Source organism: Rhinatrema bivittatum, chromosome 4 (genome assembly GCF_901001135.1).
Source record: "Rhinatrema bivittatum chromosome 4, aRhiBiv1.1, whole genome shotgun sequence".
NCBI classification, from domain to species: Eukaryota; Metazoa; Chordata; class Amphibia; order Gymnophiona; family Rhinatrematidae; genus Rhinatrema; species Rhinatrema bivittatum.
In genome coordinates, this window is record NC_042618.1 from 413468109 (window position 1) to 413494512 (window position 26404).

General features: G+C 48.3%; 1 protein-coding gene across 4 annotated transcripts in view; it reads right to left on the bottom strand.

The window, feature by feature from the left end:
- NDUFAF3 (NADH:ubiquinone oxidoreductase complex assembly factor 3) overlaps positions 1-26404 on the bottom strand; it is an 80049-nt gene that overhangs the window by 23695 nt on the left and 29950 nt on the right. For all 4 annotated transcript variants that reach the window (XM_029601264.1, XM_029601263.1, XM_029601262.1 and 1 more), the window contains exons 2-5: positions 23447-23588; positions 7031-7138; positions 6542-6734; positions 5089-5155 (exon numbers count right to left, since the gene is read on the bottom strand). In XM_029601264.1, the coding sequence (XP_029457124.1) occupies positions 5089-5155; positions 6542-6734; positions 7031-7116 (346 nt within the window). In that variant the 5' untranslated portion in view covers positions 7117-7138; positions 23447-23588. The remainder of the gene's footprint in view (positions 1-5088; positions 5156-6541; positions 6735-7030; positions 7139-23446; positions 23589-26404) is intronic.

Here is a 26404-nt window from a genome sequence, read left to right on the forward strand (position 1 = left end):
AGGACGACCACACCGGACGGACGGGCGGAATCAAATGTCTCACTCCTCCGAGGAAACGCACCACATCGGGATGTGATCCTACTGAACTGCCAACAAGAGAACCCAACGCCGCCACTTGTACACGGAGGGAATTAAAAGACAAGCCTTTGGATAAGTCTTTGCAAAAACGCCAAAATATGAACCATGGAAGCCTGCTTGGGAAGGATGCCTTTTCGCGGCACCACGTCTCGAAGACTCTCCATACCCTGACATATGACAGAGAAGTAGACGTTTTTCTGGCTTGTAGTAGCGTAGTAATGACTTACTCCGAATACCCTTTCTTCCTTAACCTTCTCCTTTCAAAAGCCAAGCTGCTAGACAAAGCCAATTTGCCTGGTCGAAAAATATAGGGCCTTGCTGAAGCAGATTTGGAAGATGGCAGAGCCTCAGGGGCCCGTCTACCGCCAGATTGACAAAATCCGCAAACCACAGCGGTCGGGGCCACTCTAGAGCAACTAGGATCACGCTTCCTGGATGAACTTCTATCCTGCATAGAACCTTGCCCACCAGAGGCCAGGGAGGGAACACATACAGGAGAACTGTGGTTGCCCAGGGAAGTACTAGCGCATCGACTCCCTCTGCTCCGTGAACCCTTCTGCAGCTGAAGAAACAAGGAGCCTTGGCATTGTCCCGTGTTGCCATCAAATCCATGTGGGGTGACCCCCATCTGCGAGAAATAAGATCCATCGCTTGGTCGGAAAGTTCCCACTCCCCTGGATCTATGCACTTCCGACTCAGGAAATCCGCCTGTACGTTGTCTGTTCCGGCAATGTGAGACGCTGCAAGTAGAGCAAGATGTTTTTCCGCCCAAACCATGAGCTGCTCTGCTTCTTCGGCTACGGCTTGACTCCTGGTGCCGCCTTGACGGTTGATGTAAGCTACCGTCATCGCATTGTCGGACAGAACTTGGACTGCCTGATTGCGTAACAGGGGGAGGAAGTGCCACAGAGCTAACCGAACTGCCTTGGTCTCCAGGCGATTGATCGACCAGCTCAACTCCTCTTCGGACCAGCGGTCTTGAACTGAATGGGACTGATAGACCGCTCCCCAGCCGGAGACGCATCCATGGTCACTTCTAACCAATTCAGGACTTCGAGATCTATGCCGCGAGTCAAGTTGTGCGGGCAAAGCCACCACCCAAGACTGGAACTGGCGGGATCAGTGAACGGTAGAGGGAACTGGAACTCCTCCGACTTGGGATCCCAATGGGAAAGCAACGCTCGTTGTAATGGTCTCCTATGAGCAAAGGCCCAGGGAACTAACTCCAAGGTGGATGCCATGGATCCGAGGACCTATAGATAGTCCCAGGCTTTGGGGAGTGGGAGCGACAACAAGCGCCGAACTTGCTCCATCAATTTTGTTATCCGGTCTGGTGGAAGAAATACCTTTCCGACTTTGGTATCGAACCGGGCCCCCAGGAAATCCATAGACTGAGATGGGATAAGGTTGCTTTTGGATTGATTGACAACCCAACCGAGCGACTCCAAGAGACTGACCACCTTGCTGATTGCTTCCATGCAGAGGTCCCTCGCCTTCGTCCCGATGAAGCCAGTCGTCCAAGTAGGGATGAATGAGAAGTCCCTGCCTCCTCAGGGCTGCTGCCACCAACACCATAACTTTGGTGAATGTGCAAGGAGCCGTGGCCAAATGGAACGGGAGAGAGCAAAACTGGAAATGCATGCCTAGGATCATGAAGCGAAGAAATTTCTGATGATCCTTGCGGACGCGTATATGCAAGTAGGCTTCCATCAGATCCAGAGATGCCAAAAACTCGCCTTTGCGCACAGCTGCTATAACACCGCATTTCCACATGGAAACTCTATGCTCTATCTTGAGAACCTTGTTTACCTTTTTCAGGTCTAGAATAGGCCAGAAGGAACCCTCCTTTTTCGGAACCACGAAATAGATGGAGTATTGCCCCATCGTCCAGTCGTTTTGGGGGACAGGTTTTATCGCCCCGAGAGATAGTAGGCGGTCCAGGGTCTGCCAGACGATCTGGGCCTTGGAGACCATGAAAAAATCTTGGAGCGGCCGAGCAAATTCCAAAGCGTAGCTGTGTTCTATGATGCTTAGGATCCACTGATCAGAGGTTATTCTGGCCCATTCCTCGTGAACTGGGATAATTATCCCCCTACCCGAGGAATCAAGGGATGGGCCAGCCTTATCTCATTGAGAAGCCTTGGAGCCAAGGGTCGCGGCAGGGGCATCCTCACTAGCAGTTCTGCGCCCTCGAAAGCAAGGGGTCCAGGATTGCGGCCTAGCCAATGGCTGCCTTTGTCCTGCAGGCTGTGATCTGCTCTGTCGAAATCTCCACTGTCCACGAAAACGTGAGCGGGTTGAAGGAAAATCTCTGGAAGGTTTCAGCCTGTCCTCCGGGAGTTTATGGACTATTTTTCACTCAGGGACTTTATCAATTGCTCCAAGTTGTCACTGAAGAGAAGCTTCCCCTTGAATGGCAACACACCCAACTGAGCTTTGGACGAGGCATCTGCTGACCAGTTACGTAGCCAGAGGAGCCACCTTGCCGATACTGCGGACGACATGGTGCGAGATGAAGTACGAAGGTGGTCATACAGAGCATCAGCCCCATATGCTACCGCCGCCTCCAAGCGTTCCACTTGCTCAGACTTGCCCGGAGAGAGGTCTCTGGATGTTAACAACTGTTGGACCCAGCGGAGGCTAGCCCGGAGCATGTAGCTACTACACACCGCCACTCATATACCCAGTGCGGAAACCTCGAATATGTGTTTGAGGAGAACTTCCAGTTTCCTATCTTGAAGATCCTTGAGTGCTGCCATTTTGTAACAGCCGAAACTGAAGCGTCTACCTTAGGGGACTTTAAAAGTTCAAGAGACTCCTCAGGCAAGGGATAAAGCTTATCCATAGCACGACCAACTCTCAAGCCGGCATCTTGAACGTCCCACTCCCGGGTCATTAGCTGTTGGAGCATCGGATGAAAAGGAAAAGCTTTGGCTGGAGCCCTTAGTCCCGCCAGGACTGGGACCACGGAATCCTGAGGCAGAGTATGCTGGGGGAGGTCCACTCCAAGTTCCGACAACACTGAGGGAATAAGAGGCTCCAACGCCTCCCTGTGAAATAGCCGGACCACCTTCGGATCGTCACTGTCCAGAGGAGCCTGCTTTCCCAGGTTCTCCTCAGACCCCGTGTACCCTGTGCCAGGAGGGGGCAAGGTAGAAGCCAGCACGTCTGTAGCCCCACTATCCGCGGCATCTGGAACAGCAGATCCGCCAGCAATAGAAGAACCCCGCAATTTAGCGACCCACAGGGACGCCGGTGCGTCCAGTCACTTGGCGGCTCAAATATGAAACAGCACCCTGCGGAGACTGAGAAGCCAAAAAGGCATAAGAAGCACAAAATCTAATGAGAAGGTGTTAGAACCCCCGGGGGATCACCATCAAAATTGTGCTGGTCTGGATCAGAGTGATCCCCAGGACTGGAAGAAACCGGGCATAAATCAGGAGGAAGCTCTCCTGCCCCCATTGCCCTGGCTTGAGCTTTTGCAAAGGTGTTTAAAATGGCTGCCGTTCCCACGCTGAGGGGGAATTGGATCGGCTCGAGCTTCCCGAGGTGCTGATCTTTTCGCTGCACCTCGGGGCTTTGAAAAGCATCCCGTTGGCAAAATTGAGCTGCCTTTCCCACCCGAGAGGCACCGCGAGCAGACGCCTGAACGGGAGAGTCTACACGAGGACTCCCCGCAGGCAGTACAGGAAGATGGCTGCAGCATCGTGGAGCGGGGGGGGGGGGGGCAAAACGACGCGGCAGCAAGGGAAGCGGCAGGGGGCCTTAAAACCACACCCGTACTGCACCCGATCCTCAGAGCAATGCAGCCGTTCAAGAAAGAAACTAACAGGCTGCCTCCGTTTAAAGTTTACTTTTTTTTTTTTTTCTTTTGGGCTGATCAGCGAAGGGAGAAGCGTGACCGGACCACTGGTATCTTTCTCCGGCACCTTACCTGCCAGGAGCCCCGCGGGGTAACCAACCCCAGCTCCTCAACCTGCTACCAGGGGGGGCGGCCCCGCAGGACCTACCTACCCAGAGATGATTCGTTGACTTTTCCTTTTTTTTTTGCCTGATTCCCTGCCACAGAAAATTAAAAAAAATAAATAAAAGTTTGTGAGAAAGGGATATCATCTTAACCCTAAAATCAGGGCAAGACTGCAGGGTTTGCACCACCTCCATCTACTGGAGACAGGGAAATACTGAAGGGATGCAGGTGGCAAATCAGGTTATGAGAGGGTGCCCTTCAAGTTTTTCTCTTGTCTCCATCTGCTGGAAGGGAGGCATAACCCACAGTCTGGACTGATCCGGGTAGTACAGGAAATACCTGATACCATGTTGCCCTCCAACACTATGCTGATGCCCTTCAGGAACTATTACAGGAGTGTTAGCGCCCTGCTAGTCTGTTTCTACAGAGAACATGGCTGTGCTAAAAAAGGTCTCTTCCATGGCCAGAACTACAAAACTTGTTCTTCTTAGGCTGTGTTACTTTCAGCAGCTATACACATAATTCAACCATCTTATATTTGCAGCATGACAGCAGCTGAGGGCTTTTTTCAAGGTTTGGATCCATAGCAAAATCAGATCTTTGCCCAACTCTGTATGTGCATGTTACTTCCTCTTTAGGGAAGAATGTGGCAGAAATGTGTGAAAACTAGAGTGTTCACCCTTTGTGCATTATGTACAAAGTCCAGCCCTTTGAAATGTTTTAGTTTTTTCTCTAGATCTAGTGATAATTCTCAGTTTCCCCATTTCTCCAAGATTTTTTCAGGTCTTTTCACTCAAACTTTTACTGGAATTTCACTTGAAAGCCTTTGCAAGAAATCCTCTGATGAAAGTTTTTTGGGGAAAGGCAAATACAAAATCTTCATAAAATAATTCATAAAGTAGGAAATCTACCTTTCTTCCATGAAACAAAGACACACAGCTAAAATTAATGATTGTGCAAATCGAATCTTAGATATCAAGCACACAAAAAAGGCCATGAGTAGCTCATTGTTACTGGGTATTGCGAGCCTTTTTTGTACACACCTATTTTAGGCTCCAGCATGTAAAACAATGCCAAGCTCTCCCGGGAGATATCTTTATAACTGCCGACCTGCAAGCAAAAGCAAAGAGGTTAACAAAGGCACACATGCCAAATCTCTCAATTTCATAATTTATATACTGCACTTCCAGAGCCAACAGCCTGCCTAAAGCAGCATAGCAACAAACACTGGAAGTGCAAAGATGGAGAGCATTGTGCCACAAAATGCAGTAAATGGGAACCTTTATAATTTGGGTTCAGTTTTCATACAATGCTCAGTGCTAGGTCCCTAAATTTAGGTGAATTTTCAGCTGAATTTAGATCCCTAAGTTTTCCACTACAAATTTTCCTAAATTTAGGTCTGCAAGTTATCTGCCTAGATTTAGGATGATCTTAAAACTTGGTTTCAGAAGTGAAGTTATTCACAAATGTACCCTGACAAACTGCTCAAAGTCATTCCTACAGTGGAGCTGGTACTGCTATCAGTTATTCTAGAAAGATAGGTCTATAAATTCTATATCTGTCAATTACTAACTACTAGATTCTCTTAAATCTTGTCCTGCTCAATAGAATATGGTATATATTATTATAGGATAAGACAGAGAGAGGGAATGGCTGCTGCTACTAAAGTAGCTAGTTAACAAGCCATGACTCAAAGGAGGTGCCACCAGTCTTTGGGCCTCTCATGCTTGCCAAGGAGTGGGGGAAATAAAAGGCAGAAGGCAAAAAATGTGTTTTATCTGTATTACAAAGGCTTTTCTCATTCTTTGTGTTTTTCTTCCTGTCAGACCAGGGTGGAATGATGTGAGGAGATAGGGAAACCAGCATGAAAGCTGGTCTTGGTCTTTGAGGCCTGTAACTGTATTTATTTATTTATTTTTTTACTTTTTGACCCAGCAAAAGCTTCTCCTGCTCCTTTGGGCTTCCAGCTCAGTTAGAACCAGGGCTGGAACCAACAATATGAGCCTTTACTCACAATTACATGGGGTTTCTATCCCTCCCACCCTGGTTTTATATCCTCTCCCAACACACTTTAGTAACAGGCATTGCAGAGATGGTCTTGATCCAGGGGACCATACACCAGGGCTCCTTCAGGAACCTTGCAATCATGGACCCTCAATCTGACCACTAGGTGTCACCACTGCTCAATAGATAGGACTCTCTTCCCCCAGGTGCTATGCATGCAGCAGCTCCAGCCTCAGCCAACCCAAGGCATGCAAAACCTCAGCTGAGAATCAAATACAGGTACCAGTACTTGCCATTGAGCCACTGGACCAACCCACCAAAAGTTCTTTTCATTTTAGATTTCTGTGCTAACCCCGCTATGTGCGGGCTCCCCTCCATTACTCTCACAAAACAGTCCGGGGCATACTTTAACTCGTGCTTCAAGGAAATAGTGTTGTCCAGGATTTCTACTATATGAAGTCACATATCTCTGCAAACACTCTGCCATCTCACATTCCACTGTAGGATAGTGCGTGGGATTACAGCACATGGCCCAATGATCCTGTTCCCATTGATAGTGAAGCCATGGGTTGTGTAGCCATCGATAAAAATCAAGTTGGAAGAATCCTTCTCCAATAGGCTTACTGTTGTCTTCTGATACAACTCGTCATCGGAAGGACTGAGGCGGTGACTGCGCTGCTGCTGCCTATATAAAGGACAAATATGTAATCCAGCAACAATAACTGTCACTTTATTGTGCCTGTATGTTACAGGTAGATAAAGGCCAGCTGGTCCATTCCAATCTAGATTCCTTCTCTCTGGTTCATTACCACTTTGGCTACCTGAACATACAAATTCCCATGCTTAAACACAATGACCAACTTCATCCACATCACTCCATCAAACACCACAGGTAGGAGAGACTCTACAGCTACTGCTGCTATTACTCTGATGCTCAAAACCTAAATAGCAGGTGCTTCTAACTGAGTTTAATGAACTTACCAGTTCTGATCTTTCATGGCAATGCCTCCAAGCTTCCAACAATGTATAGGAGATCTCCATAGCATCCGGAGCGATGCAACAGCCATCCTGATCGCAGTCTCAGAAAACCTTACAAAGCAAGAGTGCATGGCATGAATTCCAAGAAAAGAAAATTGGTTCTTACCTGATAATTTTCGTTCCTGTAGTACCAACGGATCAGTCCAGAACTTCAGGGTGGAGGAATAGCCTAGTGGTTAGAGCAGTGGACTATGAACCAGGAGACCAGGGTTCAAGTCCAGCTGCCACTCCTTGTGACCTTGGGCAAGTCAATTTACCCTCCATTGCCTCAGGTACAAAAACTTAGATTGTAAGCCCTCTGGGGACAGAAAAATATCTACAGTACCTGAATGTAAACCGGTATGATATCTCAATTGAGATCGAATGTCGGTATATTAAAAAAAAAAAATCCCTGCCAGCAGATGGAGACAGATAAAGCCTCGCTGACACTGATTGAAAATCCCTGGTGCCACCTGCAGTAGCTCAGTACTGATCTGTACCTAAGCTGAAAAAACACTATGTGTAATAACCGACTAAAAAAAAGTCTCAAACAACTTTAAAATTTTACAAGTTCACAACAAAGAATGGAAGTTTGCTGAAACAGTTATAGCTGAGCAGACGACTCTCCTCTCGAACCCAGGTGGGTTCTGGACTGATCCATTGGTACTACAGGAACGAAAATTATCAGGTAAGAACCAATTTTCTTTTCCCTGTACGTACCCGGATAAGTCCTGAACTCCTGGGATGTACCAAAGCTTCCTAGAGAGGGTGGGACCTGGAGAGTCCCGCTCGCAAGACACCTTCACCAAAAGACTTGGAATCTGAAAATCCCAAATCCAACCTGTAATGCCTTGCAAAAGTATGGAGCGACTTCTAAGTCGCTGCCCTGCAAATTTCCTGCGGAGGCACCAACTGAGCCTCCGCCCATGAAGCGGCCTGAGCCCGCATTGAGTGAGCTCGCAAACCGTCAGGAACCTGGTGGCCCTTGAGAATATACGCTGACCCAATAGCCTCCTTAAGCCACCTGGCAATCATTGTTTTGGAGGCCTTGGTACCCTTCTTTGGCCCGCTCCATAACACAAACAGATGATCCGATCTTCTGAATTCATTAGTAAACTTGAGATAACGAAGCAAGGTTCTGCGGACATCTAACATCTTAAGCTCTCAAGCATGCTGCATAGAAGCATCTAAGTCTGCAAATGCTGGGAGTTCGATAGTCTGATTAACATGAAAGGCAGACACTACCTTTGGGACAAAGGAAGGAACCGTACGCAACGTAATACCTGAATCAGATATTTGGAGAAATGGATCCCTACACGACAAGGCCTGCAATTCTGAAATCCTTCTAGAGGAACAAATGGCCACCAAGAACACCACCTTGAGAGTCAAATCTTTAAGAGTCGCTCTCCGAATAGGTTCAAATGGAGCATCACACAATACTCGCAGAACCAGATTAAGGTTCCAGGGAGGGCAAATTTTCTGCACCAGAGGCCTCAAATTCTTAATTCCCCGAAGAAACCGCTGCATGTCCGGGTGAGAAGACAGGGAATAACCCTCAATCTTTCCTTGTAAGCAAGCAACCGCTGCTACCTGCACTTTAAGGGAATTAAAGACAAGACCCTTAGCTAAACCCTCTTGTAGAAAAGACAAGACTGGAGAAATCGAAGCCTGAACTGCAAGAACCCCTCAGTCGGTACACCAAGTTTCAAACACTTTCCAGACCCAAACATATGAGAAGGAAGTGGATTGCCGCCGAGCCTGTAAAAGTGTAGTAATCATCGGTTCTGGATATCCTCTCCATCGCAAGCAATGCCTCTCAAAAGCCAAGCCGCTAGACAAAAGTGATCTGCCTGGTCAGAAAATACAGGACCTTGATGAAGCAATTCCGAGAGGTGACTCAGGCGTAACGGACCAGCCACCGCTAGATTGACAAGATCAAACCACGGTCAACGCAGCCACTCTAAAGCCACTAGGATCACTTTCCCTGGGTGCTTCTCTATTCTGCGCAATACTTTGCCCACCAGCGGCCATGGCGGGAATACATACAGCAAAACTTTTGGAGGCCAAGGCACAACTAGAGCGTCGACTCCCTCCTGCGACTGAAGAACCGAGGAGCTTTCGCATTGAGCCGAGTTGCCATCAAATCGACATGGGGATGGCCCCACTGTCTCCAGATAAGCCGCATTGCGGACTCCGCCAACTCCCACTCGCTGGGATCTAAGGTTTGACGACTGAGAAAATCGGGCTGAACGTTGTCAACCCCTGCGATATGAGAGGCCGCTAGCTGAATCAAGTACCTTTCCACCCATTGAAACTCTCGCGCTTCCATCACTACCCCCTGGATCTTGGTCCTGCCTTGGCGATTGATGTACGCAATCATTGTGGCATTGTCAGACAGAACCCTGACCGAACGACCCTGAACGAGGGGAAGAAAGGTTTGAAGTGCCAGCCGTACCGCCCTGGTCTCCAACCGATCGATTGGCCACGAGGCTTCCATCACCAACCAAGTACCCTGGGCCAACTGTCGCTCACAGACCGCTCCCCAACCAGAGAGACTGCCGTCTGTAGTGAGAACCACCCATTCCGGAACCTCTAGGCTGACTCCACATTGCAGATTGGAAAACTGTAGCCACCATGATAGACTGTTCCACGCCGACGCATCCAGCAAAACCAGTAAATGAAAAGCCTGCGACAGAGGACTCCATTTATCTAACAGAGCCCTCTGAAGTGGACGCATATGTGCGAAGGCCCACGGTACCAGTGCTAGAGTGGAAGCCATCGAACCCAGAACCTGTAGGAAATCCCAGGCTCATGGAATCTTTAATGCCAATAAGCGGCAAACCTGTGACTGAAGTTTGAGCATCCTCTCCTGTGTGAGAAACACCCTGCCTTGGCTCGTGTCGAAACGAGCGCTGAGGTATTCGAATACTTGGGACGGCTCTAAGTGACTCTTCGTCCGGTTCACCACCCAGCCAAGAGACTCCAACAGGCGAACCACTTTCTGAACTGATGCACAGCAACCCTCCAACGACTTTTCCTGAATTAGCCAATCGTCAAGATAAGGGTGTACCAACACCCCTTCGCATTGGAGAGCTGCTGCCACCACCACCACCATCACCTTGGTGAACGTGTGAGGAGCCATCGCTAGCCTGAAAGGCAGAGCCTGGAATTGGAAACGTTGACCCAATTCCGCGAAATGGAGAAATTGCTGATGCGCTGGACAAATTGGGATACGCAAGTATGCCTCCGTCAGATCGAGGGAGGCCAAGAACTCCCGAGAACGGACTGCTGCGATTACCGATTGTAGCGTCTCCATTCAAAACCGTGGGATGTGAAAGGACCGGTTGACCGATTTGAGGTCCAGAATGGGGCAAAATGTCCCCTCCTTTTTCGAGACAACGAAATAGATGGAGTAGCAACCCCTGCCCCGTTCGCGAGGCAGTACCGGAATCACCTCTCCCAAATTGCGCAACCTTCGCAAAGTCTCTCGAACCGCGTGATGCTTCACCGAGAACCCGCAAGGGGAGTCTAAGAAGAGGTTGCGCACGAAGTGTGCAAACTCTAAGGCATAACCGTCTCTTATCACTAAGAGGACCTCTGATCCTGTGTGATTTTGGTCCACTCCCCATAAAAGTCCACCAGCCGGCCTCCTATATAGGGAACGGTGGAGTGAACCAGCCTCGCTTCATTGGGAGGACTTTGCCGCTGTTGCTCCTCCCGTCGTGGGGGCTCTAAAAGGTCGACACCCGCCGCGAAAGGACTGACCCCAACCACAGCCTCGCGATTGCTGAAAAGGCTTTTGGGCTTGCGCCCCTATGGGCCCTCTGGAAGGACGAGACCGTCTGGCATCCCTGGATTGAAAACGCCTGGTGATTCCTCTGCTTGTCCTCCGGCAGCTTTTGAACCTTTGTCTCACTCAGCTGCTTGATGAGTTGCTCTAGCTGCTCTCCAAACAAGAGCCGACCCTTGAAACGCAAAGAGCCTAACCTGGCCTTAGAAGAGACATCCGCTTACCAGTGACGGAGCCACAGCAACCGTCTGGCTGCGACCGCCGAACACATGGCCCGCGAGAGCAACCGTACCAAGTTGTACTGCGCATCCGCTACATACGTGACCGATGCTTCCATGCGATCCGCATCCGACATGTCAGGCCCCAGAGGTGCATCCTGAAAGTTCTGTACCCATCTCAGACATGCTCTCTGCCTGAAGCCGGAGCACACGGCAGCCCGGAGCCCTAAGGCTGCACTCTCAAAAAGCCTCTTAAGGTGAAGCTCCAACTTCCGGTCCTGAACATTCTTGAGGGCAGCGGCCCCCTCTAAAGAAATTGTGGTTTTCTTAGTAACCGCAGAAACTGCCGCATCAACCTGTGGAAGTGCAAAAAGTTCCAAGGTTTGTTCCGGCAATGGGTAGAGCTGGGCCATAGTTCTCCCCACCCTCAAACCGGAGTCCGGGGAATCCCATTCATGCTCGATCAACTGCCGCACCAATCTATGATATGGGAAGGCGGAAGGCAGAGCCCAAAGACTGTCCAGAACGGGGTCCGCACCATCCAACTCTGGAACCTCCTGCTGGGGTTTTAACCCCAGCTCCTCATGGACCTGCAGAAGCAGAGGTGCCAGCTTCTCTCTCTGGAACAACCGAAGAATCTTGGGATCATCTCCTTCCTGCACCGACGGCATCTCCCTGGATCTGGATTTGAAAAACCCGACGCTGTACCTGCCGGGGCCCCCGGTACCTGCGAGCCCCCTGGTGCCCCCATGGAGCTAGGCCCAATGGGAATGCCCGAGTCCCGCGGCCGAGCGGATCCCATCCCAGAATTAGGAAGCTGCAGACCTGGCTTCTGAGGGGCAAAACCCCCAGGAGACACCCCTACCCCCTCCTGATGCACCAGGTAAGCCTGGTGTAACAGGAGAATGAAATCTGTGGAAAAAGGACGTGCACCCGGAGGCAAATTGGGGATCTGGTCTCCCTCTGGTCCCTGAGGTAAGGGACTTGAAGATCCTGCTCCCCCAGCAAGCCCCTGCGAATCAGGGGGGCCCGGGATGGATGGGGATAGCTGCGGAGGAGAATCCCCCTCTCCCTCAGATTATGGCGGCGCGCGAGAGTCAGCATTCAAAATGGCCACCACACCCGTCTCGAGGGAGCTGGCAGACCCGGAGGGAGCAGGAGCATGAACAACCGGGCCGACCGCGGCAGCCGCGCTTTTACAGAGGCGCCAGTGTTTTGCCCCTCCCGGGAGAAGGGAGAACCCTCCCCCCCCCGAAATACACCCCGAAAAGAGGCCCAATCTACTGAGGTGCAGCGGGCTGAGCCGCGAACCATGCCGGTGAGCAGACGAAGAAACTGCAACAAAAACCCCAAGAAAAAAAGAAATAAGTGCCTAAAGAAAACCCCGGAGAAAAAAAAAGGGGGGGGGGAAGAAAGAGAGGGGAGTCACCCCGGCGCCTTACTGTCAGCCAACTTCCTTTTGTTGAAAAAAAAAAAAATTATTTTTTTTAAACTTTAAAAGTTAACAAAAAAGCCAGAGCTTCTCTCCCAGAGCTGCAAGGAGCTGTCCAGCTCAAAGCAGCTGCTGAATTAACAGGAGAGAAAAAAACCTCTGCTCAAAAAGAAGGGCTGCAAGCCGCACGGCCGGCTTCGTGAGGGGAGGGATCTGGACCACCAGATTTACACCCCACGGAACAACTTGGACCTCAACCAATCCATCCCAACCAAGCAGAGAATAGTTCCTCAAGGAACCAGTCCCCTGGGAGGAAGGCAAACCTGACAAAAACTAAATCTAGAAAAAAAAAACCAGCAAGGGTAAAAAGAAGCCCTGCAGGGGGGCGCACTGACGTCACCGACGGGAATGGCTGCATAGAGTGAAAGCTCCCAGCAACATCCTTTTAATCAGCCCGAATCAACAGCATCCAGCCATTAAATACGCCGCAAGGAACACAAATCCGCTCACCAGAGTGCTGCGATGGCATCTAAACGCAAAACTCCGGATTTACCACAGTTCTCGTATCTAAAATCCAGCGACGTTCACGGCGTGCCTCTGCAGGACCAGGCCGAGACTGAGGCCTCGGAGCTGGAACTTGATCACGAGGCGCCCGCATCACTCTCCGAGTTGACCACCCGCGCTGAAGTTCGGGAGTGGTTCATCGATCTGCGAAAAGACCTAAAACAACATAAACGGGAGCTGCTGCACTCAATATCAGAGGTTCAGGAGGAACTAGCAGCGGTGGGTCACAGAGTGCATGATTTGGACTCTCAAGTTGAGCACCAAGAAGAGGTAATACACAAAATGGCAGATGACACAATTCAGAGCCGGGCTGACCTGATTGCAATCGCTGAAAAAGTAGAGTATCTAGAAAACAGGTCCCGTCGTAATAATACACGTATACGGGGCGTCCCAGAACTACAAGAATACACTGACTGCAGGGAGGTAGTCACCAAAATATTTAATTTTCTACTAGCGGATGAGGCAGTGGCAGACAAAGACAATGAGACAGGCACTGTGGCCTTCCATACTGAGAGAGCACATCGGGCGCAAGGGCCGAGAGCATCTGAAAAACCCAGGGATATCTTGACATGCTTTCCAGGAAAAAACTCTAATTTACAATGCCTCGCGCAAAAAGAGAGAATGGCTTTGGGAAAGCCATAAGATTTATATTTATAATGATTTGGCAGCCACAACCTTGCGGAAGCGCTTCGACCTGAGAGCCGCGACCACAGTATTGCAGGAACATAACATTCGCTACAGATGGACATTCCCATTCAGCATGATGTTCATGGTGGATGGAGTCACACATAGAATCAAGGACATGGGGGAGGCGAAGGAAGCTTTTTGCAAGGCCAATCTGCTGCTGCCAGACCCCGCTCCGAGCTCTCAGTCGGGACCTAACAGAGTAATCAACACACCCCAGAAGCAAAGGGTGGGTAACAACAGGCGTTTGGAGCGCCAGAAGGGGTCACTCCGGGACCCACAGCAACAATCTAACCGCTAAGGCACGGACAGTATCCATCTTAGTTCAACAAGGCTGCCTGCTGGATGACACTACAGTGACCACAACATCACAAGGAATAGAACTTTGATTCAAGACTGAGGAATATCACTAGCTCAGATAATTGTAAGTCGCTGGGAATGCGGCTCACTCGTTGGTGACTGAGATCCCTATGATTGGAGGTATCCATAGGTGGGATACACATGACCTTTGAGGGGGGGGGATTTACATCCATGAGCACACCGAGGGGATGTGTGCGGGATTTTCTGGTGTTATAAGTGGGGATGGATTTCTTTACAGAGACAGGGGGAGGCTTCTGCAACGGATTAATGGGGAAGAGGTATGGCTTTGAAAGTTTGGTCCCTTAACGTTAAGGGACTTAATTCTCATTCTAAGAGGCAGTCTCTACAACGAGATCTACTCCACCTACACGTAGATATTGCTCTGATACAAGAAACACATGTGCGTAAACGCCACGAAAAACTATTATAGATTAGGGGATTCCCTTCTGTCTATCTGGCGGCTAGTACGAAAAACTCCAGATATGCGGGAGTTGGAATTTTGCTGGCTCAGCGGGTGACCTTTGCTTTTAAATCCCACTTCGCTGATCCATTGGGCCGATACCAATTTTTGAAAATCCAAATTGATAGGAAATTATTTACTGTTGTTAACCTATACGCCCCAAATAATGGTCAGAATACTTTTTTTACAAGCCCTGAAAGAGACACTTACTACATTCGCTGAAGGCGATATAATTTGGGGAGGGGATCATAATTTAGAATGAAACCCTAGGATAGACACATCTAACTACAGAAATGCAAGGGGCTGGAAAGCCACCTCGGAATTGTCTCACCTTTTGCGTACTTGGGGCATTGTTGATATATGGAGGCAGCACCACCCTACAGATAGGACGTATACATTTTATTCCATCCCACATGATACATATTCCAGGCTTGTTTTTTAATAATTGACAAAGGTTTACAAAATCTTGTTGAAGAAGTGGGTATCGGAAACATCACATGGTCTGACCATGCACCAGTGTGGACCTCGGTGAGGGTCAATACCCCAGACTCAGGCATACAATTTTGGCGCTTACGTGAGGATCTGCTGAAAAACTTGGACAACAATAAGCTCATCCAGGATGCTCTGCGGGAATATTTTAGTCTAAATAAAGGTTCAGTGTCAGCGGCGAGCTCAGTATGGGACTGCTCCAAGTTGGTAATCCGGGGGCATCTCATTGCACTCTCTTCAGCCGTCCAGAAGAAGAGGGATAAGAGGCAGAATGAGTTGATCCATATTATAAATACTTTAACCTACCAGCACTCTAGGACTTTTAAGGGCCCTACACTGTATGCATTGAGGGCTGCACGCACGAAATTAAACATTTTGGATTCCACCCAAATAGTTCACACCTTAGACAGAACCAAACAAAAATACTTTTGAGGGCCATATCAGAGCGGGTCGGATTCTAGCCAGACAATTGAAGCAATGCATGACCCTCAATAACATTGCTAAAATTAAGGATAGTAAAGGAAACATTCAGACTTCCAGCCAGGATATTAGAAAATGTTTTACACGATTTTACTCTTCACTCTGTAGCAAAGATCAAACGGTATCACAGGAGGCTATTGACCAATATCTCCAGTCGGTCACGCTCCCTGACTTAACAATGCAACAACAACAATACTTAGACACCCCAATCACCGTAGCGGAAGTACAAACAGCCATCCAAGACCTAAAAACTGGAAAGTCTCCCAGGCTTGATGGGTTTACAGGTTACTACAAGAAATGCCAGGCACAGCTTTTAGGGCCACTTATGGAGTTTTTTTAATAGTCTGCAGGAGGGTGCTCCTTTACCACTCCACTCCAACGTAGTGGGTATTACCGTTATCGTGAAACCGGGGAGGGACCCCACTCTATGCAATTCATGTGTTATTGTATTTGTTATTTTTATGTTTTTATTATGTATGTTAATGTTGTAAATCGCCTAGGCCTCCCTGTGGTAGACGATCAATAAATTTTAATAAATGAAAAAATGAAATGAATGCGGGTCCTACCGTCCAATATCGCTTTTAAATATTGATCTCAAGCTTTTAGCCAAAGTGCTATCCTACCGCAGCTGGTTCATAAGGACCAAGTTGGCTTTATCCCACAAAGAATGGCAGCAGACAATGTGCGAAAAGTTACTGATATTTTATGGTGGGCCAAAAGTGAGCGAGTGCCTTTGATTCTACTAGCCATCGATGCCGAAAAGGCTTTCGACCTTGTTCATTGGGATTTCTTATTCCCAACCCTGGAGAAGATGCAATTTGGGTCTAGATTTTTGGGATGGATAAGGAGCCTCTATCATAATCCAGCAGCCAGAATCAAAGTCAACGGAGGATATGGGGACCCCTTTCCCGTACAAAGAGGAACGCGACAGGGTTGCCCATTATCCACCCTCCTGTTCGCTCTCTTTTTAGAGCCCTTTACTACCAGAATCAGGGAGACAGATCAGATTGAGGGAATAGTTCTAGGGACGTCACAACTTAAACTATCATTATTCGCAGATGACATCCTCATGACCCTTACTGATCCCCTTAAGTCCTTACAAGGAGTAACTGCAGAAATACGAGCATTTAGCAGCATCTCTGGATTTAAAATTAATCTGGATAAAACTGAACTACTGAATGTCTCAGCTGACCCATCAGTGATCCAGACGCTGCAGAGGAGCTACCCCTTTAAGATAGCAACCAACTCGCTTAAATATTTAGGAGTGCATATTGGTCCAGATGTTCGGAAGCTAATTCACCTTAACTATACACCCCTCTTATTGGCGCATTAAAACGTGACCTTCAAAAATGGGATCGAGAATCATATTCATCAATCATCAATCCACAAGGCACTACATAACTTTGCCCCACTCGAGCTCAAAATCCCTCTCAAACTACACACCTCTACCAGGCCAGTGAGACAAGCCTACAAAAACAACCTTCAGATTCCACCGATAAGTTCATCATTAAGTAAAAGAGCCTTCTCTACAGCCGGCCCCAAACTCTGGAACACTCTCCCTTCAGACCTCAGATTAGTGCAATGCCCCACTATATTTAAAAAAAGACTTAAGACTTGGTTATTCAATCAAGCGTTCTCATAAGCAACAGCCTGCCGAACTATTCATGCCAAGGACCCTTCTTTAGTAACCCCCCCAGAGAACTATATAGATCATATCCAGAACTCTCAGGCCTTCTTTGAATCCTTAACAGACTTAAATCCATTCCCAGATTGATACCTTGCTTCTTTGTTTTAGCCTACATTAGGCTCTGTAGCATTTACGTTATGTTAAGTTATTACCCCATATAGCTGTATCCAAGTTACTTTTACCTGTTCATTGTAAGACATTAACTTGTCATTGTTCTGTTCAGAATGTAAACCGAATTGATCAGTAGCTCTGTTATTGGAAAATCGGTATATAAAAGTGCAAAATAAATAAATAAATATTCCTGGCTGGGACGGGTGGCCATAGTGAAAATGAATGTATTACCTAGACTCCTATATCTGTTTAATACTCTACCCATTTTTATTAGTAGCGCCATTTTACGATCTTAGCAAAAGATTTTATTTGATTTTATCTGGCGCAGACGGCCTCCGCGGGTTGCTAGACTACTTTACCAACCAAGGGATAGAGGAGGCCTCGGAGTGCCTAACTTGGAGCATTACTACGCAGCCGCTCAGCTGACCGCCATCACCAATATGCATAGAAAGGGCTATGTAAAACAGTGGGTACAGTTTGAATAATATTTAGTAGGGGGGACTCCACTGGCGGTGATGCTTTGGCAACCGTGTGATACAAGGCCTCCCCAAGGTAAGCAGACTATGGCCCTAGAAACAACCATGAAAATATGGACCAAGTGGAAAATGCGTTTAGTCGGCACTAGGACTTATTTTTATTCCACGCACCTTTATTTCAACACTCACTTCACCGCAAAGCAGAGCAACAGCTCCTTTCGTACCTGGCAGGCAAAAGGAATTCACACTATAGAACATTTATTCAGAGGGGGCTCCCTTATGTCCTGGCCAGAACTGCAACAGTTGTACCGGCTTCCACCAGCGGATTTCCTGGCAGACAGCCAGATCACTCATTTTCTACATACGCCTTCCATTTATAAATCTTTGTTGATGGGCAAAACACTCTAAAGGAAAATTAGTTTCTTACCTGATAATTTTCGTTCCTGTAGTACCAAGGATCAGTCCAGGACACCTGGGTTGTGACTCCGCACCAGTAGATGGAGACAGACTAAAACTTGTGGGCGGAGCCATATATGCCCCTGTGCCAGTCACAGCCCCTCAGTCTTACGGAATGTCAAAGTAGAACACAACCAGAGAAGTAAACAAAACTAGATACCGCTAACTAACGGGGAAGAAACACCCCCTCTGGAACCGGACTCTCCAACCGAGAGAGCGAACAAGCGGAACAGAGCAAATCAAAACACAGAGCGGACTCTCCATTACTTCAGCGCAGCACTGCGGGCGGGATCCTGGACTGATCCTTGGTACTACAGGAACGAAAATTATCAGGTAAGAAACTAATTTTCCTTTCCCTGTACGTACCAGGATCAGTCCAGGACACCTGGGATGTACCAGAGCAACCTACTGAGGGTGGGAAGCAGAGAGTCCCGCTCGGAGAACCCTCTCTCCAAAACCCCCGGAATCGGTAGCCCGGACATCCAGCCGGTAATGCCGGATAAAAGTATGCAACGACTTCCAGGTGGCCGCCCTACAAATCTCTTGAGGCGACACCTGAGAAGCTTCCGCCCAAGACGCTGCTTGAGATCGAGTCGAGTGAGCCCGCAGCCCCACAGGAAGAGGTTTTCCCCGCACCAAGTACGCCGAACCAATGGCCTCCTTGAGCCAACGAGCGATCGTTGTGCGGGACGCTGCAGCTCCTTTCTTTGGTCCAGAGAACAGGACAAACAGATGATCTGTGACCCGAAACGGATTAGTGACCTCCAGATATCGGAGAAGGGATCTCCGCACGTCAAGCTTCCGTAACTCCCTCTCTTCTGTAACAGAGGAGTCTCCGCACGCAAAAGCGGGCAACTCCACCGATTGATTCACGTGAAACGAGGAGACCACTTTCGGAAGAAAGGAAGGAACCGTCCGTAAGGAAACCCCCGAATCGGAGATACGCAAGAAAGGTTCCCTACAGGACAGGGCCTGTAACTCGGAAACACGCCGTGCCGAGGCAATCGCCACCAAGAATGCCGTTTTTAAAGTGAGATCCTTAAGAGTTGTGCGTTTCAAGGGCTCAAACGGCGCCGTGCATAGAGCGGAGAGAACCCAATTGAGGTTCCAAGCCGGACAAGGAAGACGTAACGGGGGGCGAAGGTGCTTAGCACCCCGAAGGAAACGAGCAATATCCGGGTGAAGCGCCAGAGACTTACCTCGCAAACACCCAAGCGCCGCCACTTGGACCCGTAGGGAACTGCACGCCAGACCTTTGGCCAGACCCGCCTGGAGGAACGCCAGAACATCAGAGACGGAAGCCGAAGTGGGGTCCACCCCGCGTTGCACGCACCAGTCCTCAAAGACCACCCAGACACGGACGTAAGCCAAAGACGTCGACTGCTTCCTGGAACGCAGTAGCGTGGCCACCACCGCATCTGAATAACCTTTTCTCTTCAGTCGATTCCTCTCAAAAGCCATGCCGCGAGACAGAAGTGATCCGCATCCTCCAAACAGACGGGGCCCTGATGGAGTAGGGCCGCCATTCCCTGGAACCGAAGGGGTGCCGCTACTGCCAGTTGTACGAGGTCTGCGAACCACGGCCGGCGCGGCCACTCCGGTGCCACCAAGATCACGTTGGCCGGATGCAACTCTATGTGCCGTAGAATCTTGCCGATCATCGGCCACGGGGGAAACACGTAGAGCAGCACATCCGTCGGCCAGGGAAGCACCAACGCATCGACGCCTTCTGCCCCTCGCTCTCGACGTCGACTGTAAAATCGCGGGGCCTTCGCGTTGTGCCACGTGGCCATCAGATCCATGTGGGGCACCCCCCACGTTTCGCAAATGAGAAGAAACGCTTCGTCCCCCAGCTCCCACTCTCCGGGATCCAGACGATGACGGCTGAGATAGTCCGCCTGCACGTTGTCGACTCCCGCAATGTGAGACGCTGCGAGGTTGCTGAGATGTAGCTCCGACCAGGCCATTAAGCGCTGAGCTTCTTCTGCCACCTGGGGGCTCCGTGTCCCCCCCTGCCGGTTGATGTATGCCACGGTGGTCGCATTGTCCGACAACACTCGGACTGCCTTTCCCCGCAGCAATGGTAGAAAAGCCTGCAGGGCCAGTCGGACCGCCCTGGTCTCTAGGCGATTGATAGACCACTGGGCTTGCGACACGGACCATAGGCCTTGAACTGAGCTCCCTAGGCAGACCGCTCCCCAACCGGAGAGGCTGGCATCCGTGGTCACCACTGTCCAACTGGGCACCAGGAGAGAGACTCCGGCGGAAAGATGACTGGGGTCCAGCCACCACCGCAGGCTGGACCTCGCGTGTCCCGCTAGAGGAAGCGGTAAATGGAAGTCCTCCGAGACCGGCTTCCAGCGGGAAAGCAAGGATGACTGTAAGGGTCGCAGATGAGCGAACGCCCATGGCACCAGCGCCAGCGTGGAAGCCATAGACCCTAGGACCGTAAGGTAGTCGCAGACCCGCGGCTGGCGAAGAGACAACAAGCGCTGCACCTGAGTTTGCAGTTTGCCCATCCGTTCGAGCGACAGAAACACCTTTTTTTTTTTTTTTTTTTTTTAAACAAAGATGCCTGTCGCTGTCCACGGTCCTGGAGCCCTAATCCAGCAGGGGTGAGTGAACCGGGCTCCCCGGTGTCACCCCTGACGCTGCTACTAGGCCAGCTGGGTCCTCGACCCTAGCAGCGGCCTCAACCAGGGGGGGTGGTCCCCTCAGAACCTCACAAACCCCCCTGGGAGGCAGGGCGAAAGGGACCTAGGGACAATTTAGAAAATTATTGCCAAATAGAACCCGTAGCCTAAACTGGCCTAACAAATCAAAACAAAAAGAACCGACCCTGACGGAATACCAGAACCAGGGCAGGCAGGGCTGTGACCGGACCTGCACCATCTACTGGAGACAGAGTAAGACTGAGGGGCTGTGACTGGCACAGGGGCATATATGGCTCCGCCCACAAGTTTTAGTCTGTCTCCATCTACTGGTGCGGAGTCACAACCCAGGTGTCCTGGACTGATCCTGGTACGTACAGGGAAGAACATTTATGTGAGGACATTGATAAAAAGAAGGGGGTGATTTCCAAACTGTATGTCTTATTAATGGGTATTGAGACTCAACCATTTACCCATGTTATGAAATGGGAAAAGGATCTGGGAAGCACTATCAGCACCGATGATTGGACACAGATATATATATATCTGCCTGTAGGTGTTCTGTGTCGGCTACACTCCAGGAGAACTGTTATATACCACCGAGTGCTGAGTTTATAACACCGCATACACTTCACCAATGACTCCCCCACGTGAGTGATCGCTGTTGGAGAGCATGTGGCCAACTAGGGACATTCCTTCACATGTGGTGGTACTGTGACAATGTGCAGCAACTATGGAAAAAGGTTGCATTGTGGATCGAGAGTCTTTTAGGCATACAATCACGTGTATATATACCTCCTTTAATTGTGGATACCCTCCTATATATCAGAATCTCCCCCTCCCCACCCCTATATATCAGAATCTCCCCCTCCCCACCCCCCACCCCCGTTTAGATAACCTCTTTCATGTATCACACTTTTATAATTTTACTTATATAATCTAATCAGTTATTTGTATGCTCTGAATGTTCCTTATTTAATTATCTAATTATGCAAAAATTGTAAAGCCTGTTGCTCAGTTCTGTTATATGTAAACCGACGAGATGTTCCCAACGTTCGTCGGTATATAAAAGTTACTAAATAAATAAATAAATAAAATAAATACATGGAATACAAGACCCTGGCTTCATGTTACTCCACTACCCACACATTCCCTTGGAGAAACCACACAGAGCATTCTGTCAACAAGTCTTTATTGCCACCAGGATCACAATAGCCAGCCTTTGGAAGCAGACTGAGGTGCCATCTTTAGCTATGGTACAACAGAAAGTGCATTTCTACTGTAAAATGGCTGCCATCACAGCAGAACTACACGATTCTTCCTCTAAGTTCTGAGAGACATGGACACCGTACCTACAATGGGAAACCGGGCAGGCTGGTTTGAAGCTTCCTTCTGCATTGGGTAATACCACCTGCATTTAAGGGACTGAACAACCCTACACTTATTACAGGTTCTCACTTTCTTTGTTGCCAACCGCAAGTTTACTGACTCATTACGGTTACAATTTGGCTGTGCCCATGGATTTGGGGGGGGGGGGGGTTGGGGGGAAATAGGGGAGGCAGTTGTTCTGTATACCGTTGTTCTTATTGTTCTCAATGTTATCCCATTGTTACGCAATGGTTCATTGTTCATGACTTCTTGTTTGCTTGCTCCACTTTTGAAATTTAATAAAATTATAGATTGAAAAAAAAAAGAAGCCCTGCAGGTTAATGCACCAGCCATCTGCTGGAGACAGATAAATACAACTCTGAGCTACTGCAGGTGGCACCAGGGATTTTCAAGCAGTGTCAGTGAGGCTTTAATCTGTCTCCATCTGCTGGCAGGGATGAATTAACCCAGGAGCTCTGGACTGATCCGGATACGTACAGGGAACTCCCGTTAATAGTATGGCTAATAAGATTGCTATACTGCCCGTCAGACTGCAGCACATCTCACCAGAAACTGCTGCCTTTTCTCACTAGATAAGCAAAGAACTAAAATTAAGGAACAAAGATGCATTAGATATCCTTAAGATCTACTGCTTAACCAGATTCAAAGTATCATCTGAGCTGAAAGACTCCCTACGTGCAGGCACATAGCACTAAACACCCTCATCATAAAATAACATTTTAATAACCAGGAATCTTTTCTACAGTTTAGGGTTTGTTCTTACCAACAGATCTCATTTCTATCCTGCAGGACATCCTCCTACCAAGCCTGTTAGGGAGCCTCATGCACATCAGTCTTTTACACACACACACACACACCAATTACATACAGCTCCTTTGGATTGTCATACCCAAAATACAGATGTGCACAGTCATGTATTTGGGGTAAAGCAATTCAAAGGAGCTGTATGCAATGGGTGGGGAGGTGAAAAATCGATGTGCATGGGGGTGATAGTGTCCAATGATCTGAAGGTAGTGAAGCAATACAAGGCAGTGATTAAGGCCAGAGAGATGCTGACTTGCATAGAGAGAGGCATAACCAGCTGTAAAAAGGAGATCATAATGCCCTTCTACAGGTCTTTGGTGAGGCCTCACCTGGAATACTGTGTTCAGTTCTGGAGACTGTATCTCAAAAAAAATAAGGACAGGATGCAAGCGGTCCAGAGAAAGGCAACCCAAATGGTGTGGAGTCGGCACCAGAAGACTTATGAGACTGGAGGACCTAAATATGTAAACCCTGGAAGAGAGGAGAAACAGGGAAGTTATGCTACAGACTTTCAAATACCTGAAATGAATTAAATGATACACAAAAATCAAATCTTTTCCAATGGAAAGAAAGTTATAAAACTAGGTGTCACAATATAAAACTCCAAGGGGGAAGACTCAGGAACAATGTCAAGAAATATTTATTCGCAGAAAGGGTGATGAATACTTGGAATGCCCTCCTGGAAGAGATGATGAAGACAAGAACAGTAATGGAATTTAAACGGGAATGGGACAAACACAGAGGATCCCTAGTGGCTAGAGAATGGAAATGAAGAAATGGAGTAACCTTGGTTACACCTAAAGTTTCCATTTCTGTATGGGAGTACCTGCATGGAGCAGCAGTTATTACACTAAGCAACTTGCTGGACAGACTGGATGGACCATTTTGGTCTTTATCTGCCGTCATTAATTATGTTACTATGTTAAGTAATTCTCTGACATGTGGAGGACATCCAGGAGACAGTCCCCAAATTGACTTAAAGATGAAATATGGTCTTACCTGTTAATTTCCTTTCCTTGAGTCCTGCCACACCCATCCAGATTAGTAGTTTATTTCCACTTACTAACAGATTGAGGAAGAGGACACACCCTGTTTTCAGTGACATCATCACTTGGTATACAGGCTGAGGCTGCACCGGTAATAGCCAGTATTCTTATATCAAAGCAATAGAAAAAAAACATCTGCCTCTATAATACAATTAACTTTGGAAACAAGAGAGAATTCATATACAGGAGGGATAGAGTAACACTGTTTGTCCTGTCTAAAAAGCAAACGCCACTGAGCAGGGACCCTGTTCATGTCAAGCAGTGCCATAGGAAAGATAAATAGCACAGAAGCAGCAGCTTTGGACGCACCTCAAAGGCAAAATCAAAATTTGTCAATTATAACAGTGCAAGCCCTGACTTCCCAGGAGGGTCTTGGACTAGTGTAGCGGGACTCAAGGAAAGGAACTTGACAGGTAAGACCAAACTTCACCATCCTTAACATCATGCTACACCAGTCAAGACTAGGAGGACATTCTAAAGCACATTCTAATAGAGGTGAGAAGATAGGGCTGCTCCGAGAATGCCTGCCTCTAGGCACTATCTCCCTTGGCTTGCATATCTAACCTATAGCATCTATGAGCTGCCTTCCAGATGTTCTCTAGAGTACATCTGGAAGGCACCTGAGCCTTTGTAGAATGAGCAAGAAGTACCTTCAGAACCTGTTGACCCTTTAACAAAGGCCGAAGGGATTATTTGCATGATTTACATGGACAACAAGGATTCTGAAGCTGTCTCGCCCCATAAGGTCCAGTGAATAAAGGCCTAGCAGTTAGCCAAAGGTATTAGCCATCTTTTAAATACCCGAGGACGGTATTTTTTACCATGGTAGCCCATTTAAATATTAAATCGGAGAGGTCAATTGGCACGCATTAGGAGAGCGGGCGATCAATCATGAGCACCCATTTTCCCCGTGACGATATTGCATCAGCCTGTAACTAAACAGTCCCAATCCACCTTAACGAGCAGAAGGAAGGTGAAGGTGAAGTCTCAAAAATGGAAAATTATTTTCAACGACAATAAAAGGAGATCATCACTGAACTTCTCATCAATTCTTCATTATATATAAATTGTCAGTATGAGCAGACTCTCCCAAAAGGGTGGGACTCATTCCTGATCTGATTACGGAACAAAAATTCACAGGTAAGAAAAAATTATCCTTTCCTGTTCATACCCAAATCAGTCCAGCCTCCTTGGATGTACCCAAGCTTCTCTGAATAGGATAAGACCGTCATAGTCCTACTTGTAGATCACTCTCACCAAAACCCATGGCATCCGGAGCTTGGACATCCAACCGATAATGCCTGGCGAAAGTGTACAACCTCTTCCATGTAGACACCCAACAAATCTGCTAGATTCCTTCGGCAAATGCACAATGGTAGCCTTGGATGCCATATACTTTCTTCTTGGACTACTCCAAAGCACAAAAAGTTGATCAGACATCCTGAAACTATTAGTGAACTCGAGATATCTCAATACACCCGAACATCCAAAAGTCGAAGTTCCTTCACATGAGATGCCGATGAATCCAACCCCCAGGAGTCTGGACTGATCCGGTACATACAGGGAAAAAAAGATCTCTCTACACAATAACGCCTGACGTTTTGAAATCCTTTTGGCTGAACAAATCACCACCAGAAAAACTACCTTCAGGACTAGACCCTTTATAATCATCCTTTTCAGTGGTTCAAAAAGAGTCGCACATATCCCCCTTAAAACAAAATTAAGACTGCAAGAGGAACATAAATGCAGCACTAGAGGACATAAATGCTTTGCTCCCCAATGAAAACGAACCAAATCCAGATGCGCGGTAAAGGCCAATCCCCCCGCTGCACTTAACCTTGAAGACAGCCCAAAGCTGCCACTTGCAACCTAAGGGAGTTAAAAACCCTTTCTGTAAAAAAAGTCAAAATATATGCAACCGAAGCATGACTAGGCTTCACTCCTGATTGGTACATTAGAACTCAAAAACCCTCCAAATCTTCACATAGGCCAAGAAAGTGGAGGGTCTTCTTGCTTGCAGCAAAGTGGTGATGACATCCTCAGAATACCCCTTCCATCTCAAACGCTTCCTTTCAAAAGGCAAGCTGCAAGAAAGAAGTGAGCTGCCTGATCCAAAAATATTGGACCCTGATGAAGAAGCTTCGGCAGATGACCGAACCTCAATGGCTCGTCTACCATCAGATTGACCAGATCCACAAAACATCGTCGACATGGCTACTCCAGAGCCACTTGAATCACCTT